This window comes from Procambarus clarkii, chromosome 68, assembly GCF_040958095.1.
Source record: "Procambarus clarkii isolate CNS0578487 chromosome 68, FALCON_Pclarkii_2.0, whole genome shotgun sequence".
Taxonomy (NCBI): domain Eukaryota; kingdom Metazoa; phylum Arthropoda; class Malacostraca; order Decapoda; family Cambaridae; genus Procambarus; species Procambarus clarkii.
The window spans coordinates 164,958-189,304 of record NC_091217.1 but is presented as its reverse complement, the minus strand read 5'-3'; the positions used below and the strand labels follow the sequence as shown (position 1 = coordinate 189,304).

The window sequence follows — 24,347 nt, the reverse complement described above, 5'->3', positions numbered from 1 at the left end:
TAGTAACTTATGTCGGCACCTGTCTCCAAGGCGAGCCATCCTGCGTCATGCCACTGGGATCTGTCAACAGGATCAGATAATATCACCCTTCATACAGTCTAGGGTAGCCGTATAAATGCGGTTGTACCTAAATATTGTGTAATTAAAAAGTAAATAATAGTGGTCAAAGAATTAAATACGCAGTAAATCGACGGAAAGGTATCAGAGTTGCCGAGTAGAGATTAATATCGCATCACTTAATACTCGTAGGAATGTCTTTATCGGGGTTACAGCGTGTGCCTAGAATGCTGTTAATGTTAAAATGTTGTTGTAGCATATGGAGAGAAGGTAGCATAATGTATGGTTTGTTGTACCGTAGAGGCGGTGTGTGTGTGCAACCTGGGGAAGCTGCCTGGTGCCAGCCCTGCTGCAGTGTGATCCCCGTGGCCCTGGCGAGTGCTTGTGCAGCTTGGCGTCTGCTCAGTCCAAACTTGGACCCCGTGCCCCAGTCTTGCTGGGGGAACTGGTGCTAGGTCCTCATAACTACTGCTCGTGTTAGGTGTCACGGAGACAGTAGTCACTGTGGGGCGCTGGTAGGAAGCTGTATCGGATTTCTAGTGTTACTGATTTGTGTGACAATTATTAACGTGCAGACTGTCGCCGGGGATCTTGTAAACAGTATATGATTGATGAAGATTGATCAGTCTTCTCTCAAGACTGGTCAAGTGTTACCTGCGAGGCAGACAGGTGTGATAAAGGTCATTAATAGGCCTAAGGAAGCTTGTGATGCGGGAGACAAGTTTGTCTAGATTACAGTGTTTCGTAAGTATACCTCGTCTTGTTTAGAGCGCTCTTCCTGTCAAACTAACCAAAATACAGGTTTACTACCAAAGTATTTAAAGTAAATGTTATAATTCATATGATAGCCAAAACAGTTAAGATTTTAAATTTATTGCTGTGGTTAGCTATTTTGTATATCAAAAAGATAGTCAGAATTAAGCGATATGTGTTTTGTTACCTATAATTGTCCTTTCCGGATTGCGTTTACATTAAGTCGAGTGGTGTTGGAATCGTAAGGGAAATGATAGTTAAGGGAACATATAATTATTATCAAGAATAATTAAGTTGAATGAGAGGGTTGTCATAAGACAGGCCTTCTCGCTATTATAAGTGTCTTGCATGCACACTGTAGTCGTATTAAGAGATTGTTTTCTCAGTGGTAGCATAATAGAACTTTCTGACACTCGCCCATAAGATGGGAATTATTATGGGGTCCTAATAACTAAACTAAAATTCACTCGTCGTGTAAGCGCTTCTTTGGGATCGCGTCTGTTAGTGTTATAAAAGCTTTATAACTAGTTTATCAAGGTTGTAACTTTATTACCTAAATGAACTTTGGGTTCAGTACCCGAGCCCAATTATGTGCCTCTTTAACCTTTTCCACTACCGCTCACAGGATGGGTGTGGGGTCTACTACCGCTCACAGGATGGGTGTGGGGTCCACTATCGCTCACAGGATGGGTGTGGGGTCCACTATCGCTCACAGGATGGGTGTGGGGTCCACTATCGCTCACAGGATGGGTGTGGGGTCCACTATCGCTCACAGGATGGGTGTGGGGTCCACTATCGCTCACAGGATGGGTGTGGGGTCCACTACCGCTCACAGGATGGGTGTGGGGTCCACTACCGCTCACAGGATGGGTGTGGGGTCCACTATCGCTCACAGGATGGGTGTGGGGTCTACTACCGCTCACAGGATGGGTGTGGGGTCCACTACCGCTCACAGGATGGGTGTGGGGTCCACTACCGCTCACAGGATGGGTGTGGGGTCCACTACCGCTCACAGGATGGGTGTGGGGTCCACTACCGCTCACAGGATGGGTGTGGGGTCCACTACCGCTCACAGGATGGGTGTGGGGTCCACTACCGCTCACAGGATGGGTGTGGGGTCCACTACCGCTCACAGGATGGGTGTGGGGTCCACTACCGCTCACAGGATGGGTGTGGGGTCCACTACCGCTCACAGGATGGGTGTGGGGTCCACTACCGCTCACAGGATGGGTGTGGGGTCCACTACCGCTCACAGGATGGGTGTGGGGTCCACTACCGCTCACAGGATGGGTGTGGGGTCCACTACCGCTCACAGGATGGGTGTGGGGTCCACTACCGCTCACAGGATGGGTGTGGGGTCCACTACCGCTCACAGGATGGGTGTGGGGTCCACTACCGCTCACAGGATGGGTGTGGGGTCCACTACCGCTCACAGGATGGGTGTGGGGTCCACTACCGCTCACAGGATGGGTGTGGGGTCCACTACCGCTCACAGGATGGGTGTGGGGTCCACTACCGCTCACAGGATGGGTGTGGGGTCCACTACCGCTCACAGGATGGGTGTGGGGTCCACTACCGCTCACAGGATGGGTGTGGGGTCCACTACCGCTCACAGGATGGGTGTGGGGTCCACTACCGCTCACAGGATGGGTGTGGGGTCCACTACCGCTCACAGGATGGGTGTGGGGTCCACTACCGCTCACAGGATGGGTGTGGGGTCCACTACCGCTCACAGGATGGGTGTGGGGTCCACTACCGCTCACAGGATGGGTGTGGGGTCCACTACCGCTCACAGGATGGGTGTGGGGTCCACTACCGCTCACAGGATGGGTGTGGGGTCCACTACCGCTCACAGGATGGGTGTGGGGTCCACTACCGCTCACAGGATGGGTGTGGGGTCCACTACCGCTCACAGGATGGGTGTGGGGTCCACTACCGCTCACAGGATGGGTGTGGGGTCCACTACCGCTCACAGGATGGGTGTGGGGTCCACTACCGCTCACAGGATGGGTGTGGGGTCCACTACCGCTCACAGGATGGGTGTGGGGTCCACTACCGCTCACAGGATGGGTGTGGGGTCCACTACCGCTCACAGGATGAGTAAGGTGCTGCAAAATAGATGAACTAAGCTGAAAGTTATTGGATACAATGAATAAATGAATTATTGGGTACAACTTTTGCTCGATTATCGAGCATACTAAATGGGTCACAGCCGTTTTTTATGTGTAAAGATAGAAATTATTATAATTAGCTTGTATATTTGTCAATGTGCTCATGTATCGCAAAATTACCAATGACGACGTGTTTTGCTCTGAAGCAAGTAAAAAGAGATGAGATGAAACCTCGTGTTTCGCTGTCTGAAGCAAGCCTCTTGTTATAGTATATTTCACAGATGAAGATAAAGATCAACCAAGGGGGGAAATGATGTTGGTCGAGTTAGGAGTGAGGAACTGATTCAGAGGTATAAAACAGCCATAGAATTAGTTAGAAGCAAGGGAGGAATCCCGATCATATGTGGCATTCTTCCAAGAAAGAGCGTTAGGAATGAATGGATGTCGAGGGCACTTGATGTCAATTGCCAGCTGGAAAGATATTGCAAATCAAATGCAATATCTTTCATAGACAACTGGGAACACTTCTATGGAAGAAGTGAAATGTATGCTCGTGATGGGGTGCATCGATCGAGGGCTGGGGTTGATGCTGTTGCGAACTCGTTGGAACCAGTGGTTAGAGGCATTTGTTTGGGTTTAAACTGTTAGTAGATAGTGGTATGAGAATTGATAGGGAGGAAGGAGGCAATAAGTACGTGTTTGTTGGAGAAACAAATTGGCAAAAAGATCAGGTTAAGAGAAGGGCCTCAAAATAACAATTCACTTAGGGTATATTACACTAACAGTAGAAGTCTAAGAAACAAAATAAAAGAGTTAAATGCTCTTGTCTGCACAGAAAAAAAGATATTATTTCACCGAAGCGTGGATGAATGTAGAAAATAGAGAACTATTAGCAGAATATCAAATAAATGGATTTAAACTATTTCACACAGATATATTAGACGAGGAGGGGGAGTAGCCATATATGTTAGGGAAAATTTGAAATGTAGTCTCAAAGAAGGAATCAAAACTGAGCCACATACAGAAACTATTTGGATAGAATTATACGAAAGAGCAAATATTATAATAGGAGTTATATACAGGCCACCAAACTTAAACAGGATGGAAGCAAAGCATCTATGGGATAAAATATTTAGAGCATCTAGGTCTAGCAGTATTTGTATCATGGGTGACTTTAATTTCAGTGGAATAAATTGATGTAATAGAACAGGAAATAATGAAGCTGAAGATTTTCTAGAATTAATTGACGATTGCTTTCTTAGCCAACACATTAAGGAACCAACGCGGGAAAATAATACTTTAGATTTAGTGTTAACTAACAGGGAAACACAAATTAATGACATCGAAATAGGGAGTGAGCTAGGGAACAGTGATCTGGTTGATACCTGGTTGATGGGGTTCTGGGAGTTCTTCTACTCCCCAAGCCCGGCCCGAGGCCAGGCTTGACTTGTGAGAGCTTGGTCCACTAGGCTGTTGCTTGGAGCGGCCCGCAGGCCCACATACCCACCACAGCCCGGTTGGTCCGGCACTCCTTGGAGGAATAAATCTAGTTTCCTCCTGAAAATGGATCACAAAGAAATCAGATTTAGCATAAAATGGAATAGACCTGTACGAGAAAATTCTGTTAAAGTGCCAGATTTTCGAAAAGCTGATTTCAATAGCCCAAGAATTTTTTGGGGGCAAATAGATTGGAAAGTATTGGGCATGGGGGTGGGCCGGTCTTGGACCAAGACTCCCAGCGATAGGTGACGTAAAAGGGGATTTCGATGTGGATTCAAAATATAACTTATTTAAGAATATTCCAAACAAAGCACAGTAACGTAGTATACCATACAAATTGAATAGATCGAATACTAATGACCCAAGTGGATAACAAAGGATTTGAAGAACCTTATAGGTAAAAAGAGAGCGTGGTACAAAAGGATTAAGAATGGGGAAGTCAGTTTGGAACGGGAATTCGTACAACTGGTTAGAATTTTTAAAAAAGAGATAAGGAAAGCAAAAAGAACCTATGAAGTTCGCATAGCAGGGCAAGCGAAGACAAATCCTAAAGGGTTTTTTCAGTTATATCGAACTATGACTAGGGAAAGGATAGGTCTGTTAAAAACTGAGACAGGTCAAATAATGGATAATGACGAGGAGATGAGTAGCATTTTTAATAATATTTTGTATCTGTATTTACTAAAAAGGAACCTAACAATATGCCTTCAGCTGAACAAGTCTGTGGGTGGGGACGAGGACAGGTTGACTAGTTTAGCAGTTACCAGGGAGAATGTAATTAAACAAATAGTAAAACTAAAACCAAACAAATCCCCAGGACCGGATGAAGTGTTTGCCAGGGTGCTTAAAGAATGCAAAGAGGAGCTTTCCGAGCCACTGTCTACCATATTTAATAAATCAATAGAGTTAGGCAGAGTGCCAGAGTCATAAAAGGTGGCTAATGTAGTACCAATTTTTAAGAAAGGAGATAGATCACTTGCGTCAAACTATTGGCCAATTAGCCTAACGTCTATTGTGGGAAAGTTACTTGAATCGATAATTGCAAATCCCTCGATTGTTTCAAGCGTGGGTTGGACATGTATATGAGTGGGATTGGGCGGTTATAGATAGGAGCTGCCTCGTATGGGCCAATAGGCCTTCTGCAGTTACCTTTGTTCTTATGTTAACCATCCAGATTTTTACAATTGTTTATTTAATCCATAAGAATTTGAATATATGATCACATGTCTGTTGGTATACGATTTTCTTCATTTAAATGTTCTCGAGTATATTTGCAGTCAAGAGCAGATTTTGTCTTATGTCCATCACTTTTTTATTCAATATAATTAACATTATACCGTGCTCAATATAATTTCAGGTAACATTACTGGTTTAGTTCATTTATTATGTACCCCATACCCATCCTGTGAGCGGTAGTGGAATGCTTAGAGGCACATAATGGGCTCTGGAACTTAACGCCAACATTTTTTTAGTTAAGCATGATCGGCACTGAATGTCCCTTAATCGGGCTTCGTGTAGGGCTTAATTAAGACTTTTCAATCTCGTAAAACTGCCAAAGTAACTTACTGATCCTCCGGTGTGTATATATAATGATAAATGGGCTATATCCCTCGGTTTATACATCACTATGGTTTACAGCTGGTTAGCCCTAAGACTTTGGTAACTTTAGTGGTGTTGGTCCTCGTGGCGCGCGATGTGCCAGCATGTGGACTGACGTCACTGACACACCCTCGCGTGCGGCCAGCTGATTGGTGGCTTGCTTAACCTGCCTCCTCTGCGCCGTCCCTGATCAATTTATTAATATCTCTTGGCAGGAATTTTACCATGTGCTCTAGTTATCTACGTTAGTAAAATATGGAGCAAAATTTGTACTTGATAAATCGCATACTTTTCCTTATGCATTCCTTAATGAAATAAGAGCATAAATAAGATTCCTCCTACCAGTATAAAGTGTCTTAGGTTTAACATTAGTTAAATAATACAAATGAAAATGTCAACTATAAGATGTTCATAAGTAATAAATATGGCTAGTGCAAAAATATTAAATGTTGTTCCCTCTTCCCAGGAAATACTGATCACCATAGGATTAAAGTATGTGTTTGCCGATTTGGCAAATCGGCAAACATTTGCCAATTTGTTTGGTTATATATATTGACAACCACAATCATCATGGACGAAAAGGTGGTGACCGAGGCTCGGTGAGAATCGGTGATAGTAAGAATTCGTTCGGAATAAAAGTAACCAATGGAGATTATTAGTATTGAATATGACAGCAGAGTTGCAGAATCTGTGGAACGAGAGAGTAATACTGCCTTACCCACTACTTTAGAGACTGTTCCAACCAAAAATTTATTAGAAATATAAGCAGTAAAATAAATTCCACACTGAGTTGGAAAAATACTTTGTCAAATATAGACAGATTCCCCACCTTGCAATAGCTAGATAACGCAAGTTTCTGGGTTTAATAAACGTTAATCTTGACTGTGAAGTGAAGAGATGGTCAAATAAATCGGTCTCGCTCTGAGTACAATGGACAGAATGAACAATGCTGTGGTCTACTGGCTATGCTACTGGCCCAAGAGCCTCGATTTACTAGATGAAAACCCCGCCCCACAGTATATAATTCCCAGATGAAATGCTGACCAGAAATCCTTCCCCCAATAATTGGAAAAAAAGTTTAGGCCTCCGAGCCTAAGCCTAGCAGTGATACACTGCAAACCAGGCATGACAGGGCAGATCTCATTGAAACTTTTAAAATACTGAAAAAGTTGGATGATCCGAAAAATTTATTTTGTTCAGGTGCAACACATTAAAGGAGCAGCAGTTTTAAGCTCAACAGGTCACAATGTAGGAATAAGAACAGGAGATGCTCTTTCACCCACAGGGTTATTAACCCATGTAACTGCCTTAAAGCCGTAACTGCCAAAACTGCTGAATTTCAAAATATACCTGGAAAAGATCAAGGCAAATCTGGGGGTGGGGGGGTGGGGCTTGACAAGCCGCTGGCTTCCTGTCCTCGTTGAGGCCATTAGGGTTAATGGCCCTCGGGTAAATCTGGTAAATATCGGGTATCATGATGTGCTCACTCATGGATGCTTTTCTTGTTCACTCTTTAGTTCAACTAAATGCTGTATATGTTGTAGCTCTTATATTGATTATTAGTTGTCTTTTTGGGAAGCAAAGATGTTAATGCTGTATGATATTAAATGGTGGTAGTCAATGTACAAAATTAAGAAAATTATTAATAAATTTAAAAAGACAAACTTAATAGTTTTTTTTTTCATCATCAGAGTTGAAGATGCTACAGCAATGAGCCATAGTCTTGAAGGCCGGTCAGTTGCGGCGGTGATCAGCGACATCGCCACTCCAGCTATTAATGTTACAAGGCATAAGCCCCAGCCTATACAGTATGTCTATGAATTTTTTATTCATTTATTGTCTCTGGTAATCAAATAGTAGTACATGGTGCACACAACTGTTAGGTCTTTGATAAGTTTTATGTATTAATGTTTTTTATTGAACCCTTGTGAGCAGATATTTGTATTTAGGCCTATAAATATTATGATTTTAATACCTAGATTGGGTTCTGTGAGTTGTTCTTCTCCCCTAGCCTAGGGTCAAGCTCGATTTGAGAACTTGGTCCAATAGGTTGTTGCTTGGGCGGCCCGCAAACCCACATATCCAGCCATGGCTGGACGTATCAGAGGTCCATGGCTGTTCAAAACCCTCCCAGCAAACATTTGAAATATTGCTGGAACAAAGGTGGATGTTTTCAAGAAGCATTTAGATAAGTTCCTGCAAGAAGTGCTTGACCAACTGGGTTATAGTGAATATGTGGGCCTGTAGGCTGCTCAAAGCAACAGCCTGTTAGACCAAGTTATCACAAGTTGAGCCTGGCCTCCAGCCGGGCTCGGGAAGTAGAACAACTCTCGGATATCTTTCCAGGTATGCTCTAGGCATATACTGTACATATTTTGATGCATAATAAATTTGGTTTTAATGAAGAGAGTTCGTTTATAGTTATTTTAATATTAATGGGGGGGGGCCTTTGACAAGCCGCTGGCTTCCTGTTCATGTCGAGGCCACTAGTGTTAGTGGCCATCAGGTAAATATTAATTTCAATCATTCTGATATGAGAACATGGATTTCATATTCTCTAGGAAATACTAGAAATGTATTGAAAAGGTAATGAAAAATGTAGAAATAAAATAATAATAAATTTTGTCTATTTTAGAAGTGGTGATAGCAAAGAAAGTAAAGACTTGGGAGATGTATTGGCACCTTTTTCCATTCACAAAGAATCACAAGTGGGAGATGCGGTGTTATCTACCGAGGATACAGGCTTCCTCAAAGAAGAAGTCCAAGAAATAGATCAAGTAAGTGTGTCCAAAGCATTATTGGGAGAACATGTAGCATTTTAGGAAGATAAATGAAGAAACATGATTTCTAGTTATCCTGTACAGTACTGTGTTAGACTGTGTTTGTGTTAGAGACTGTGTTTACCTGAGCCACTAACACTAGTGGCCTCGACAAGAACAGGAAGCTGGTGGCTTGTTGAAGGTCCTCCCATTTGCCTTGATCTTTCCCAGCTGTACTTTAAAGATTAACAGAATTTGGCATTTACGACTTCGGTGGGTAGGCAGTTCCATGGGTTAATTACCCTGTGAGTGGAAAAGCATCTCCTGTTCTCAGTCCTACATTATACGAGATTATATAATATAATATATAATCATTATATGAGAGTACTGGGAAGACAGGACACCACAAGCATGACTCTCATCCTGTAACTACTGTACTTCGGTAATTACACCAGATAGATTAATATTATAACTATTTAATTCATTTGAATATTAAGATCCTACTCTATCTTCTCTAGTAAGGCAATTAGAATTCTCAACACTTGTGATGTTAGAACATAAGGGGCCAGTACTCACTCAATATACAGTAGTGATGAACTTCAGTGGAGACACCAGATCGTAAGTCTCCCTTCCCCTGTGATTGCCCACCAATCACCCAGACTTCTGTCTGGTCTGAGACTGCAGCACACACTCAAACAACTTTGTCCCTGGCTTTTGTTACTCAATGCCTCCTGTTTGTTAGATTAACAGACCTGAAGCTAGTAACTTCTTGGCAAAGGGAATAAAAACCTGTCATCCTTTGAAACTACCCAAGGTGGGATTTATCCCACCTACCTCACCTCCCTGGGACAGCCATAGGTTAGGTCGTCTCCACTCAGGTCACTTCAACAACTTTTACAGTAGAATGCTGGTTTTTCATTGTTTCAAAATAGAGCAACATAAAAAAAATTATAAATGAAAAACTATTGTGGCTTTTATTTTTCACAAAAGTGTCTTGGTATCAAAGTGTGTGGCAGTTTTGTTATACAGTACTGCACTATGGTTATCTTATTTAAAAAATTATTGAAAATTTATAGCATTACTTGTTCAATATGTTTTATAGGTATTCACACAAACTACATTAACACTATCGCGCGCCGTTCGTGCGCGCCACAGAAATGACGTCATGCGCTGTTTGGTGCGGGCGAGCGTGCGGCGACACCGAAAACGGTACACTCGTTTGAGTTTTCTCACCTTAATTCTCATGCTTCGTCATTTGTTTTGGTGTCATTGTGTTTGCAGTAGAATTCCCTATAAGGGTATATGCATATAAGATCCAAAAGCCCTCCGTGACTTCCCACAGCAAAGCCTAAAGTCGGCAAAGTTACCCGTGAGCGAAAATCAAAGAAAATCCACAAGGGCAATGAGGTAAGCGTGAACCTACGACCAAGGCAATGCCAAGCCACATACACTGCCCTAGTGGATTTTCTAATTGATATATACGTATTACGTTAATGTGATTAATGTGTGTGTTTCTGAAGTTGGAACGTAAGGTGTAGGACCACTCTGCCCTTCCACACGAGTGTTTGTGGGTCATGTGTAAAAACTTGGACTGGCTTCAATAGGGGCCTGCAGACTTCCTGTGATTTCAGTAGAAATCTGGCTTTTTGACTGTTACAAGTCAGCGGTGGTCTAGTGGTAAAGTATGCGCCTTGACAGTGCCTTGATCATAGGTTCGTGCCCATCTCACTGCCCTAATAGATTTTCTCTTTTATAGGTACAGTAATATTACACAGAGTACTGTATAAAAAACACTCAATTAAGATTACTGTATAAATGTACCTGTATTATTGTTTATCTAAATTTGTGTGATTGCAGACTACCTCACATGCACATCAGGTAATTATATCCCTGTTGGCTGGTGCAATGGCTGGAGCTGTGGCCAAGACTAGTATTGCACCTCTTGACAGAACCAAAATTAATTTCCAGGTTAGTTGCCTTTATTTACCTTTGTAATATAGGTATATTAGTTGAGCTTAAGCTGCCATTTAACCTATATTCTGTAAACCCTCGTGTATAATAAGATAACAGCCCAATGTTGTGTACCTAAACTTGTAAAAAATAATTTTTTTTTATTTTTTCAGGCCACCAATCAAAGGTTTTCAGCCCGTCATGCTCTGAGTTTTGTGTTAATTTGTTACAAGAAAGAAGGGCTGATAAGTTTGTGGCGTGGTAACTCGGCAACCATGGCTCGTATTGTTCCCTATGCTGCAATTCAGTTTACAGCTCATGAACAATTTAAGAGAGTTCTTAGAGTTGATGAACCAAACAGAGAGTAAGTAGAACTTCTATCTGTTCTTGCTGGTAATGTAACCAGTCAGTTGTTTGCCCAGTGACTGGATGGGTTATGGTATGTTGTATGTTCATCTCCATTACCAGTATTAAAATTTAACTCGTCAATTTTTTTTCTTAAATTTTAAATTAATATTTCAATTGAAATTCAAGATAAATTTTGCTTTACCCTTGGTGTGCAGCTTTCAGAGATGCCACTGTCTTAAAAAAATACATTTGCAGGGGAAAAGAAAGGAAAATGCACACTTGCAGTAAAAAAAAAAAAAAAAAAAAAAAAAAGGAAAATGGGGAAAAAAAAATTGCACATTGAGAGGATGCTGTGTTCATGGGAACCATTGGAACTGGACAATTTCGTTTACACAATGTATGTGGAATAACTAAATTTATATAAGTATAAGAACCAGGTAATTGACAAAAACAGTGGTTAGTTTATGTATATAGGCCTGCAACATATTGTAATATGTATACCTATATTGCACATAAATCTCTTCTTGGCAGAGTTCAAAGGAAGTGTCTTGCAACCCACTCCTTTGCTGATATGCTGTCTGGGAATGTTGTCCAAAAATAAATTCAAACACTGGCAGAATTTTTTTTTTTATTTGTTGGTAAACACAGGTAACTGGTACACGATGTCCTCATTACATAATAAGAAACTTAAAAAAAATTTAACCATGACCTGTGAAAAAAAAATTCACAGGCCATGGTTAACTCATTGCTTCCATATAGATGGTTTATAATCATAATAAACTAACCTACACATTAAATGAAATGAGATAGTTTCAGTCCATCCTGAAGTGGATTTATTTTTATGAACTTTCTGCCTTTTGTGGGGCCTTAATCCCTGCCCTTGATAATCTGTTTTTTTTTTTTTTTTTAATTTACCACATTCCTCATTGCTCTCTGCATGCCATTTTTGTCCCCGAATGCTAATGATGTTATTGCTATCTTTCATTTTGACGTTCTACACGTTCAAGTCCAACCACCGAATTCCCTATCTTCAAAAGGCCAAGGATTTGCTTTCTAACTCTAGGATATGTGCTCCTCTTGTGCAAGGTTCCAGTTCTTTGGCAGGATACTTTGTTCCAAAGTATCCAGCATTGCAAATGTTTTCCATTTAATAACAGATGTATTTTTAATAAAAATTTAAGTGTTGGGTTTCTCTTATACTTTGCAGAACTCCATCATCACTGAGATTTTTGGCGGGTTCACTAGCAGGTGTAACATCACAGTTCCTAACTTACCCATTAGACATGGCAAGAGCACGCATGGCTGTCACGCACAAGGATACTTATTCCTCATTAAAACAGGTTTGTTTATGTTTTGCTGTTGGTTCTCTCTGCAAAGCATTTTAAGCTGCACAAGATCATATATTTTTGGTTCAACAAAGCTGAACATTAAAACTTATCTGTTCTGAGAGCCGATGCCAATCTTACCATTGTCAGATTTAAGATCTCTCATGATGAGATAAGGTACAGTATTTTGATAAGATAGCAGCTTTGCTGTTGGATAGATTCACTTTAGCATTTACTAGGATTAAGATATCAGTGGTAGTGGTGAGCTGTCAATAGTCAACACGTGCTGGGGGTACCACTCTACACTCGTATTTTGAGTTCTTTAGATAGTTTTTAGATACGTTTATAATTCAGGTACCTCTGAGTATCTTAGGGTACTATTACTGAGATTTAGGATTAGTTTGTGTGGTGTTAGTCTTGATAAGTCTCAAGCACCGTCACATGTGAACACACTAGACAAAAACAAAAGATTCTGAGACCCGAGCGGTTGCTTTCCTGGGCGGAGGCTACCCCTCTCCCAGTGAGGGTGGCCGACAAAGAATATTGATTAATTATTTTTATTATAATGTTATTGTAAGATAAATATAAAGTGACACCTCAGCTTATGAATGGCCCTATTTAGAAACTTTTTGGGTTACATGCCCAATTTCTTCGTAAAATTCAAATCAGGTTAAGAGCTTTTCCTCGGGAAACGAGTTTGTTGATATGCGTGTGGCCGACCTAGCTCGTGGTGGCACGGCGATCGCACCTCAGTTTACCAGTGCCTTCTGCCTAGTGACAATCATGCCTGAATTCTTTGTAAAGAATTTTTTGGGGGGATTTTCAAACCCCCTATGTTTTGCCTGAATACCACTAGGACCTGGTTGTGGTTCAGTGCTTGTCTCGCTACAAATTTGTCAAGAGACATTTGCTATCGTAAGTCAACGACACCATCGGATGTCAAGTAGCATTTTTCTATGAAATTTACATCGTAACTCGAAATTATCGTAAGTAGGGGCAATCGTAAGTCGAGGTGCCACTGTATACTGAAAACCTATGTTCTAAATATATGAAAATGAAGATCATATGCTATTCTGAGAGCATAATAATACCAAATGAACAGTTGATATTTTTATATATTTGCAGCTGATTTCAAGATGTGAAGTTTTCAATATTTAATTTTATAATTATTTTTTATTTTCTTGTTTTTCAAGTTACACTGGTATCATTTAGACAGTTAGAGCATAGTAGATTATGCACAAAAACCTAGTAGATTATGCACAAAACATTTGAAAGAGTTTCAGAAAATTTTAAAAACTGAGTTCAATGTTACACATCATATGACATTTTGCATAGTTTTTAAGGGTTAAAGGTAAGGTCTTCTGACATGAGTACACCCAAATCCTTCACATTGCCTTTTCGTTCTATGTTATTTGACTGCATTTTGTACGTGGTTTCTGCTTTTATATTTTCATTTGTTCCTGTAGCGCAAGAGCTGTAACTTACTTTCCTTAAATTCCATATTATTTTCTGTAGCCCATTGAAAGACCTGATTTACATCTGATTGGAGGTTTGATGTGCTCTCTATGCTGTTTACTATCATAAAAATCCTAGTGTCATCTGCAAAGGATGATACAGTGCTATAGATTGCGTCCTTGTCCATGTCTGATATGACGATGAGAAAATGTACTGGAGCAAGCACAGTACCCTGGGCTCTTTACAGTTGATGGTTCAGATTTTATTTTGTTGACTATTACACATTGAGTTCTATTAGTCAGGAAATTGTAGATCCATCTGTCTATTTTTCTGGTAATTCCTTTTGAGCGCATTTTGTGTGCAATATCACCATGGTCACGCTTGTCGAAGGCTTTTGCAAAATCTGGGTAAATTACATCAGCATTTTGTCTGTCTTCCATGGCATCTAATGTCATGTCATAGTGGTCCAGCAACTGTGGACCACTATGAGTGGCATTAGAATGCCCTATTCTGAAATCATGTTGTCCAGGGTTATGGAGATGCTGTGATTCCATGTATTTTTTGATCTTAGCGCACTCAAAGAATTTTATGATGTGTGACGTTAGTGCTATCGGTCTGTAATTTTTTTGCCTCTGCCTTATTTCCTCCTTTATGGAGTGGTGCTACCTCTGCTGTTATTATGTCAGGAATAATGCCAGTATCTAGGCTTTGTCTCCAAAGAATGTGAAGTGTCTGCAAGTGTTTTTTTACAGTTCTTGATGAATATAGAGTTCAAGGAATCAGGGCTTGGTGCAGAGTGCATAGGCATACTGTCTACGGCTTCTTCAAAATCCAGTGGGGATAGGATGACATTTGATGTATGATTTGATGTTGGTATCATATCTATGAAAAATTCATTTGGATTATCAATCTTCAGTGTGCTTAGTGGCTCGCTGAAAACAAGAGTCATACTGATAACTCAAAATTTCGCTCATTTCCAGTGAACGTTCCATCTCCCTTTTGCATGGGCCCAATACTAGATGTAGTTTTTGATCTTGATTTTGCATAGGGGAAAAAATATTTTGGATTTCTCTATTTCACTGATTGCTTTTTGCTCTCTTGGCCTCTTGGGTTTTGTATGATTCTTGTAGCTTTAGTTCAATCGTTTCTATTTCTCTACCTAACCTTCTTTGCCGTTCTTGAGATAGGGTGTGACACTCAAGTTGTTCCGCGATTTGTTTTCTTCGCTTATAGAGGGAACGACATTCCCTTTCCAATCTGCATCTTTCTCATTTTTCTTAGGGGTATGCGGTTTGAGCATATTTCTAGTGCTATTGGGCTTATTTTTTTTCAGGCATTGGTTCAGGTTTGCATTTTCTAGCTGTTCTTCCCTGCTTATTTGTGAGGTTTTAGTTTATTGGTTTATTATGGTTTATTAAAACTATGTGAAATGAGCAAAGTCATATAGGCATCCATAGGCCTAATGGCAGACATGACCATTGTGGTGTTTACATGGATGTAGGATTCTGATTGTATGATATAGTAGATAATACAGTTCTTAGATTATAATACTGGTATGGTGGGTGGAAATTTTCCATGGGTGGCATTTGGTAGATCATTTATGTAAATCATGCAAATGCATTGATATGACATGGTTTTTGTTTTTGATGTGTTAAAACATTTATGGTAAATTAGGTATTGCAGGCAGACGCGTTTGAATTATGCCCTAGTACAGCTGAAGTCTTGGCTAATTCACCAATGACATTTAAAGTTATGTTAAGGAACTTCAAAGGCACTAATATTTAAACGAGAGTAACAAAACTGTAAGTGACATCAAATTTGCAGTGGAAACAGATGATTGGTAGGATTCCACTAAAAGAGAGGTTGTTCCATATGCAGGTCTAAGGGAGTTAGGTTACATAAATACTGTTGTCTATGCTTGATGATCAGAATCACATGGAGGCCACCCATATTCAAGTTACACAAACATTCGACTTAGCCAAATTTCTTACAAGGAATGTCAACAAATAAACGACCATTTTCATGAAGTTCAATCACTTGTACAGTACCTCATCTCTAATGGATAACATAACTTTAAAGATGAGGTAACGCCTTTTAACACCCATGTCAATTGCTCTTACTACCAGACATGGTCTTGGCAAAAATTACCAAAGTTGATATTCAAACAAAGAATTTGGAAAAGAAAATCTTTTGGGAATAAAGTGACATGAAGTAAAATCATGCGAGGGAAGAACATTTGGCTGGCCTAGTTGACAGCGTCAGGACCTAATGTTCTAGTGGCTTTATTAACAATACACCATTATATACTTGCTCTGTTATTACTAATGTTAAATACTATGCCTCTACTGTTGCTAAAACTACAGATCTTATAATGTAGTAGTCTGTCATCATTGTCATCTTTATATTGTTTATAATTAGCTAAATTTCTTCAACATCTCACATGCATTAGCTTGCTTGCTTGGTTAATATTAAGTGTTTGCACCATTATACCTATAAACAATTGTAACTTATTTATTCTGAGCTTTGCCAAAAAACAAACAAATATACCTCTGAATTATGTTATGTATATTATTTATTTATTATTTATTAATTATTATTATTATTTAACCTTCAGGTGTTTGTTAAGATATGGAAGAATGAAGGACCATTTACTCTATATAGAGGTTTAACTCCAACCTTACTTGGAGTTATACCATATGCTGGTACAAGTTTTTGCATTTATGGAACTCTCAAGGAACATCATAAAGGTACAGTACATACTTAAAAATGTTTACATTGTGAATATTAGTAGTACTTTTAAATATTTTGGTTTTAAGAAAGGTTGCATCTCCTCTTGTTTCTTCTTGGTAATCAGCTAGTTGATCACTCATCTTGTATATAAGCTAATGATCTTTACATTTTATTCTATTGCCAAACTTGAGTGCTTATTACTATAATTAGTAATTGTGCAATTTTGTTGAGTGTTGTCTTTCCTGTATATTATGGAGGAATGGACTTCCCCCAAGAGACCATTCTGGGAGGTGGCTCAGTAGATTGCCAGCCAGACAGCCTGGAGAATCTCCAGCTAATACAATAAATCATTCATATAACAAGTATTTTTATAACTATTTATTATCCTAATAATATTACTAAACAAAATCTGTAACTAAAAATATATATGATGTGCATCCAGAATTTAAGAAGCAAATCTGGCTAGCAGGGTTGAGTGTGTTAGGCTTATCGGAGTGAGCCGGTCCCTCCCCAAACCCCCACCCCCCTACATTCCATACTCTCTGCTTCAGTGGTCGCATAGTTTAACTTAACACCCATCCCTCCCTCCCTCCATCCATCCATCCCTCCATCCTTATATCCCTCCTTATATCCATCCCTCCATCCTTATATCCCTCCTTCCATCCCTCCATCCATCTCCATCGTCTCCCTCCTTCCCCTCCCTGCCTACCTCCCAGCCTCTGCCTACCTCACAACCTCTGCCTACCTCACAACCTCTGCCTACCTCCCAGCCTCTGCCTACCTCACAACCTCTGCCTACCTCCCAGCCTCTGCCTACCTCCCAGCCTCTGCCTACCTCCCAGCCTCTGCCTACCTCCCAGCCTCTGCCTACCTCACAACCTCTGCCTACCTCCCAGCCTCTGCCTACCTCCCTACCTCCCTGCCTACCTCCCAGCCTGCCTGCCTACATTTCAGCCTCTCCCTCCCTGCCCACTCTGCCTGCCCATCCACCCAGCAGTCAGCCATCACCGACACAATGAGTGCATTTGGAGCCGACATGGTGCACAGATGTTCCTTGATTTCACAGATATGTTCACCAAAGTCACAGAACGAAAGCTCCAGCCTCATGACAAATCAAAACAATGTGCCATGAATCTGTGATGTCACAGGGTAGAAGGCACTAGAGTGGTGGATCAAGTGGCTGTCTGTACAAAATATATCTTACCTGAATGTTACTTGTAATATTACCGATACTTAACAACTTAGGAAATACCGGAGCCCCGCATTTAACGGCCTGGGTACAGCCCCATATAGGCCGTTAAATCGAGTGGATACTTATCTTGGTTAGTCAAGTGTTGTAAATTGCAGCCTCTGGAAGGTTAGTAGTTGAACTAGACAGACCTCAATAAGCCCAAGTACAAGCTTCCTCTTCCCAACAATTGGAATTACTGTAATAAGTTGTCAATAAATAATTGGAGTTAATAAATCAGTCTTATCTGAACACCTCTGTATAGGGATTGTTTGAATAATGTGTGATGTCAAAGTAATCATTTTCGTACTGCCTCTCTGCTTCTCTCCTCACTCTGATGTACTGTACATGGGAATGTCTATAGGCCATTGCTCCTCATGCCTCTCTGAGGGGACCAGGTTCCAGCGCTGGTCCCCGGTAGGCATAGAACTCCATCGATTGATTGTTGCCATGGTCTAATATATACACATCACCCTGGTATAGCTCCGGGAAGCCTCCGGGTCTTGCCCAAAAAATGGTGTTTCATTACATTCAATGCTGGTTTTATTTACAAATTTGGCTAATGAATCAACTATGCCTTTGTATCTGATATTTTATAATTATAAAAAAAAATTCTCAGCTTATTCCAATAGAGACAAACCAAACCCATTAGAAAGAATGATGTTTGGTGCTGTGGCCGGATTAGTGGGCCAATCCTCATCTTACCCGTTGGATATTGTTCGGAGACGTATGCAGACTGCAAATGTTACTGGTAATGGAAATTCATACAAGACTATAATGGGAACACTCTCTAAAGTATACAGGTAAGAGGAAATGTTGCAGGTTTTGTAAATTCATCTCTGTTCAAGCTGTAGAATGAATTTTTACTACACATGTATAATTTTGCTAATAAGTTATTAATGTTTTGTTGCAGCTTAGTCACTCAGAACTAAAACAAATGTTATGCTATACTGTACAGTATAGTTTTCAGGGATACAATTAACTTAATTGGAATGTTTTCAGTCCCATTTTTAGTAATGCTGTATTTAGGATGTCCCGTAGCCCTTGCCATGTCTCTTACGAAAGAAATATTAATTAGTGAACTTAACACTTTGGCGTGCCCCATGCGCCACCCCTCAACTGTGCGATTTGGGTCCCAGCGTTTCACGGGAGCGCGCGTTAATTCTGAAAAGTGTATACTCTCTTCAACTTTGTCACCTTAATTCTCGTCCTACGAGATTAAATTTGGTATCATTGTGTTTGCAATAGAATTCTCTACAGCACTAAATGCATATAAACTCCAAAAGCCCGGCTATTTACCCGCAGCGAACAAAGAAAGTGCGAACGAGTTACCCAGGAGCGTGCAAAAGCGATAAAATGTGTTCACTCTTTTCACTCTGGTCACCTCAGTTTTCGTCCTAGGTCTTTCATTTTGTTATCAATGGGTTTGCAATAGAATTCTCTAGAGGAACATTAGCATATAAAATAAAAAACCTGGTCACGCTCCACCCGCCGACGAGTTGGAAGACGGGCCACGCGTTAATCGCGAGTGAGCGCCCAGACGCCTTCCAGATACACTCCCAATTCCTGCCCACAAATGTTTAGTATTTAGTATTTTAGTATATGTAGTACTGTCTCCACTCGATCATCCGGACTATATGGGAAGGACCCCCAGCCGGATTATCACATTTTTCGGATAATGGTACTTTTTCACCTACGAGTCCAAAAGTGACCATTTCCAACTATTTTTATACTACAAACAACATAATTTGAATTGCCTTGCCACATACAATTATTAAATATTCAACTAGAAACCTCAACTTACCTTGTTGGTGTTCGTCTTCTTGATTGATGCCACACATCTTGAAGTTAAAAATTCTTAACAATTTACGTAACCTATACTAACACAACACTAAAATTAACACTTAAAATTACTGTACAGTTCATTAAGCTAAGTTAGTTTTGACTGCCAGCTGCTGAAGCCTCACTGGTTGAGGGCATTTGGGTTGCCTGTGAGGCCTCACTTGTTGAAGGTGCTTGCTTGCACCTCACTTGTTGAAGCGCTTGCATGCCCTCACTTGTTGAAGGCGCTTGGCTTGCCTGTGACGCCTCACTTGTTAAAGGCGCTTGGCTTGCCTGTGACGCCTCGCTTGTTAAAGGCGCTTGCTTGCGCCTCACTTGTTGAAAGCGCTTGGCTGCCTGTGACGCCTCACTGTTTGAACAACACGTAACTTGTCTTTAATTGCTAGGACAATCTTCTTCCTCTTAACACTTCCAGAACGATTGATGCTGCTACCAGACATATTCTTGGCCAAAAATGTTCAAAATTACTATGAAAATTAAGAAAGTTATTTAAAAAAATATTTCACTAATGGCGCAACACTGCGAGGCCGCACTGGTTGAGGTGTATAACTGTGACTTGTCTTTTATTGTTAGGACAACTTTCTTCCTCTTAACACCTCCAGAACGATTGATGCTGCTACCAGACATAGTCTTGGCCAAAAATGTTCAAAGTTACTATGAAAATAAAAAAGTTATTTAAAAAAATATTTCACTAATGGCGCAGCACTGTGTATAACACGAGGGACGGACGCACATGGGTTGACCAGTGTTGGACAGGTCCACTTGGGGCAGCCATAGCGCGTTACGTAGGCCGCCAGGAGGAAAAAAATTCACAATATTTTTGAAGGAAACTTCAGCCTGTGCACAATGCTTTTAGGAAACTTATTTATTTGTTATTACATAATTACTAGTAGTTATTTTATTTGTTTTTGGCTATGATTAATTGTTCTAAAATTAATGGTAATTCCTGTACCCAGGTAGTCCCTCCTGACGCACCCCTCCCACCCTCCCAACACCACCCACCCACCCACCCCACCCCCACCTACACCATGCGCCTCGAGTCTCGGGCAGACGGGATTAATACCGTATGGTCCGCCTCATGTTTTCATATACGGACAAAGGCACGATTATCCGGGGGACTGACCGGATAGTGTAATTTCTGCAGAAAATCTGCTTTAATCCGGTCCCTGTGGCTATTTTGGCCGGATATTGTGATAACTTTATCCGTTCACGATTTTGGCCGTATAAGGGCGTTTTTCGGATGTTCGAATCCCGGATAATCGCGGGGTTACAGTATTATAGTTTAGTATTTTTTGTGTAGTAGTTGTACATCACATAAGCATTGTAGATAGCCATTTGCACATAATAGATGGTCATTTTCTTCATCCATTTGTGAGTTTTCCTTATGAAGTGATATTTGATCATTTGGTCAGAGTGATCAACACCTTTCATGTTTGTATTGTAGTCACAGATTGCATTCGGCTTGTTGACAGTTACCAAACAGTCCCCAAAAAATTGGATAAAAACCTGATTTTTGGCAATTATTTTAGTGGATGACGCAATGCTGCGTCATCCCTGAGATTACCGACAGCAAACGGATGACGCAATGCTGCGTCATGCCCGAGATTACCGACAGTAAACGGATGACGCAATGCTGCCTCATGCCCGGGCGAAAGTGTTAAGAGGCTCCATGAGGACCCAATACAAGTTTGTTGAAATATGTATATGCAATAATAAAACATGCATATAAATTCTTACCAAATCTATGATGGAAAATAAGCCTACCAATCCCCCCGCTCAATTTAAGTCATGCCATAGTGGGTGAAAAATAAACTGTACAAAGAAAAAAAAATTGTAATTAAAGTTTAATTACAGCTTTTAGCATGTATGGATGTTACTGTAGAAGTAAACAAAGTTGCATCTGTTATGTTATCTATTGTAATGCAGAAATAATTTACCCAAATTTATCTTTTCTAATATTGTGTAAAAAGTAATATCTTTTCACAAATTTGTGAGTGGAGGAGTTAGCTTAGCATCCACTTGGCAAGTGATACGAGTACTGGTCATTCTCAAAGAAAGGCGAGTTTTAATTTCTAGTAGCAGAATCATAAGGCTCTTTGGAACCGTGTGCTTCCTTTAGATAAAAAATCTTTTATACAGACTGTCATTTTATTATAAGTAATTTGGTCAGTACTGCTGTGAGAAAAGTTTCATTAGATTTGATAATACATATTCTGGTAAGTTTGGGTGTGCAGTGTTCCATAGTGTAACTTGTTTAAATATTTGAATTATAAATACATTTTTGTTTACAGGGAAGAAGGACTTTATCATGGGCTCTATAAAGGTCTGTCTATGAACTGGATTAAAGGACCAATTGCTGTTGGCATCAGCTTCTCCACATTTGACACTCTTAAACTCTTCCTAGAACAAATGATAACAAGTAGATAGCAGCCTCATTTGTACACATTGGGAAAGTATTTTAATTGTTAGTTATATTAAATATTTACACTGGAATTGTGTGTGTATATATAATATATATATATATATATATATATATATATATATATATATATATATATATATATATATATATATATATATATATATATATATATATATATATATATATATATATATATATATATATATATATATATATATATATATATATATATATATATATATATATATATATATATATATATATATATATATATATATATATATATATATATATATATATATATATATATATATATATATATATATATATATATATATATATATATATGTGTGTGTATGTATGTATGTATATGTCGTACCTAGTAGCCAGAACACACTTCTCGACCTACTATGCAAGGCCCGATTTGCCTAATAAGCCAAGTTTTCCTGAATTAATATATTTTCTCTAATTTTTTTCTTATGAAATGATAAAGCTACCCATTTCATTATGTATGAGGTCAAGTTTTTTTATTGGAGTTAAAATTAACGTAGATATATGACCGAACCTAACCAACCCTACCTAACCTATCTCTATAGGTTAGGTTAGGTAGCTGAAAAAGTTAGGTTAGGTAGTCGAAAAAACATTAATTCATGAAAACTTGACTTATGAGGCAAATTGGGCCTTGCATAGTAGGCTGAGAAGTGCGTTCTGGCTACTAGGTACGACATATATATATAGATATAGATATAGATAGATATATATATATATATATATATATATATATATATATATATATATATATATAGATATATATATAGATAGATATATATATATATATATATAGATATATATATATATATGTCGTACCTAGTAGCCAGAACTCACTTTTTGGCCTACTATGCAAGGCCCGATTTGCCTAATAAGCCAAGTTTTCCTGAATTAATATATTTTTTCTAATTTTTTTCTTATGAAATGATAAAGCTACCCATTTCATTATGTATGAGGTCAATTTATTTTTATTGTAGTTAAAATTAACGTAGATATATGACCGAACCTAACCAACCCTACCTAACCTAACCTAACCTATCTTTATAGGTTAGGTTTGGTTTGGTAGCAAAAAAAGTTAGGTTAGGTTAGGTTAGGTAGGTTAGGTAGTCGAAAAACAATTAATTCATGAAAACTTGGCTTATTAGGCAAATCGGGCCTTGCATAGTAGGCTGAGAAGTGCGTTCTGGCTACTAGGTACGACATATATATATATATATATATATATATATATATATATATATATATATATATATATATATGTCGTACCTAGTAGCCAGAACTCACTTCTCAGCCTACTATGCAAGGTGAAATTTGCCTAGTAAGCCAAGTTTTCATGAATTAATTGTTTTTCGACTACCTAACCTACCTAACCTAACCTAACCTAACTTTTTCGGCTACCTAACCAAACCTAACCTATAAAGATAGGTTAGGTTAGGTTAGGTAGGGTTGGTTAGGTTCGGTCATATATCTACGTTAATTTTAACTCCAATAAACAAAAATTGACCTCATACATAATGAAATGGGTAGCTCTATCATTTCATAAGAAAAAAATTAGGAAAAATATATTAATTCAGGAAAACTTGGCTTATTAGGCAAATCGGGCCTTGAATAGTAGGCCAAAAAGTGAGTTCTGGCTACTAGGTACGACATATATATATATATATATATATATATATATATATATATATATATATATATATATATATATATATATATATATATATATATATATATATATATATTAGTATATTTTGGTAGCAGTCTTTCCTGTAGACATATTTTATTAAATATGACCGAAAAAGTAAGATTAATAATTCTAACACGAATTTTCTCAATCTTTCGTACATTATGCTTCACTGTTAGAGGTAAATCAAAAATCACTTCTCCAAAATTCATTTTTATTTCTAGTCTGACGCGACACGGGCGCGTTTCGTAAAACTTATTACATTTTCAAAGACTTCACAAATACACAACTGATTAGAACTTGCGTTTCCCTGATTTTATATCTACATTTGAGTGAGGTGGGAAGGGTGATGTGGCATTACATTTGAGTAAGGTGGGAAGGATGATGTGGCATTAGAGGATATTAATAGGGTATTAAAAGTATCAACACAAGACAGAACACGAAACAATGGATATTGAATAGAAGTGTTTGTAGAAAGCCTATTGGTCCATATTTCTTGATGCTTCTATATTGGAGCGGAGTCTTGAGGTGGGTAG

The 24,347-nt window shown here is 39.2% G+C and overlaps 1 protein-coding gene across 2 annotated transcripts in view; it reads left to right on the top strand.

The window, feature by feature from the left end:
- DPCoAC (dephosphocoenzyme A carrier) overlaps positions 1-22,176 on the top strand; it is a 53,217-nt gene extending 31,041 nt beyond the window's left edge. Inside the window, exons 1-9 of one of the 2 annotated variants that reach the window (XM_045769322.2) lie at positions 409-801; positions 7,712-7,828; positions 8,656-8,797; positions 10,637-10,747; positions 10,903-11,093; positions 12,285-12,417; positions 16,472-16,604; positions 18,435-18,618; positions 21,949-22,176. In XM_045769322.2, the coding sequence (XP_045625278.1) occupies positions 7,731-7,828; positions 8,656-8,797; positions 10,637-10,747; positions 10,903-11,093; positions 12,285-12,417; positions 16,472-16,604; positions 18,435-18,618; positions 21,949-22,084 (1,128 nt within the window). In that variant the 5' untranslated portion in view covers positions 409-801; positions 7,712-7,730 and the 3' untranslated portion in view covers positions 22,085-22,176. Of the gene's footprint in view, positions 1-408; positions 802-7,711; positions 7,829-8,655; positions 8,798-10,636; positions 10,748-10,902; positions 11,094-12,284; positions 12,418-16,471; positions 16,605-18,434; positions 18,619-21,948 lie in introns of those variants that run through there. The other variant, XM_045769321.2, reaches the window with a different exon arrangement.
- Positions 22,177-24,347: the final 2,171 nt, after the last annotated feature.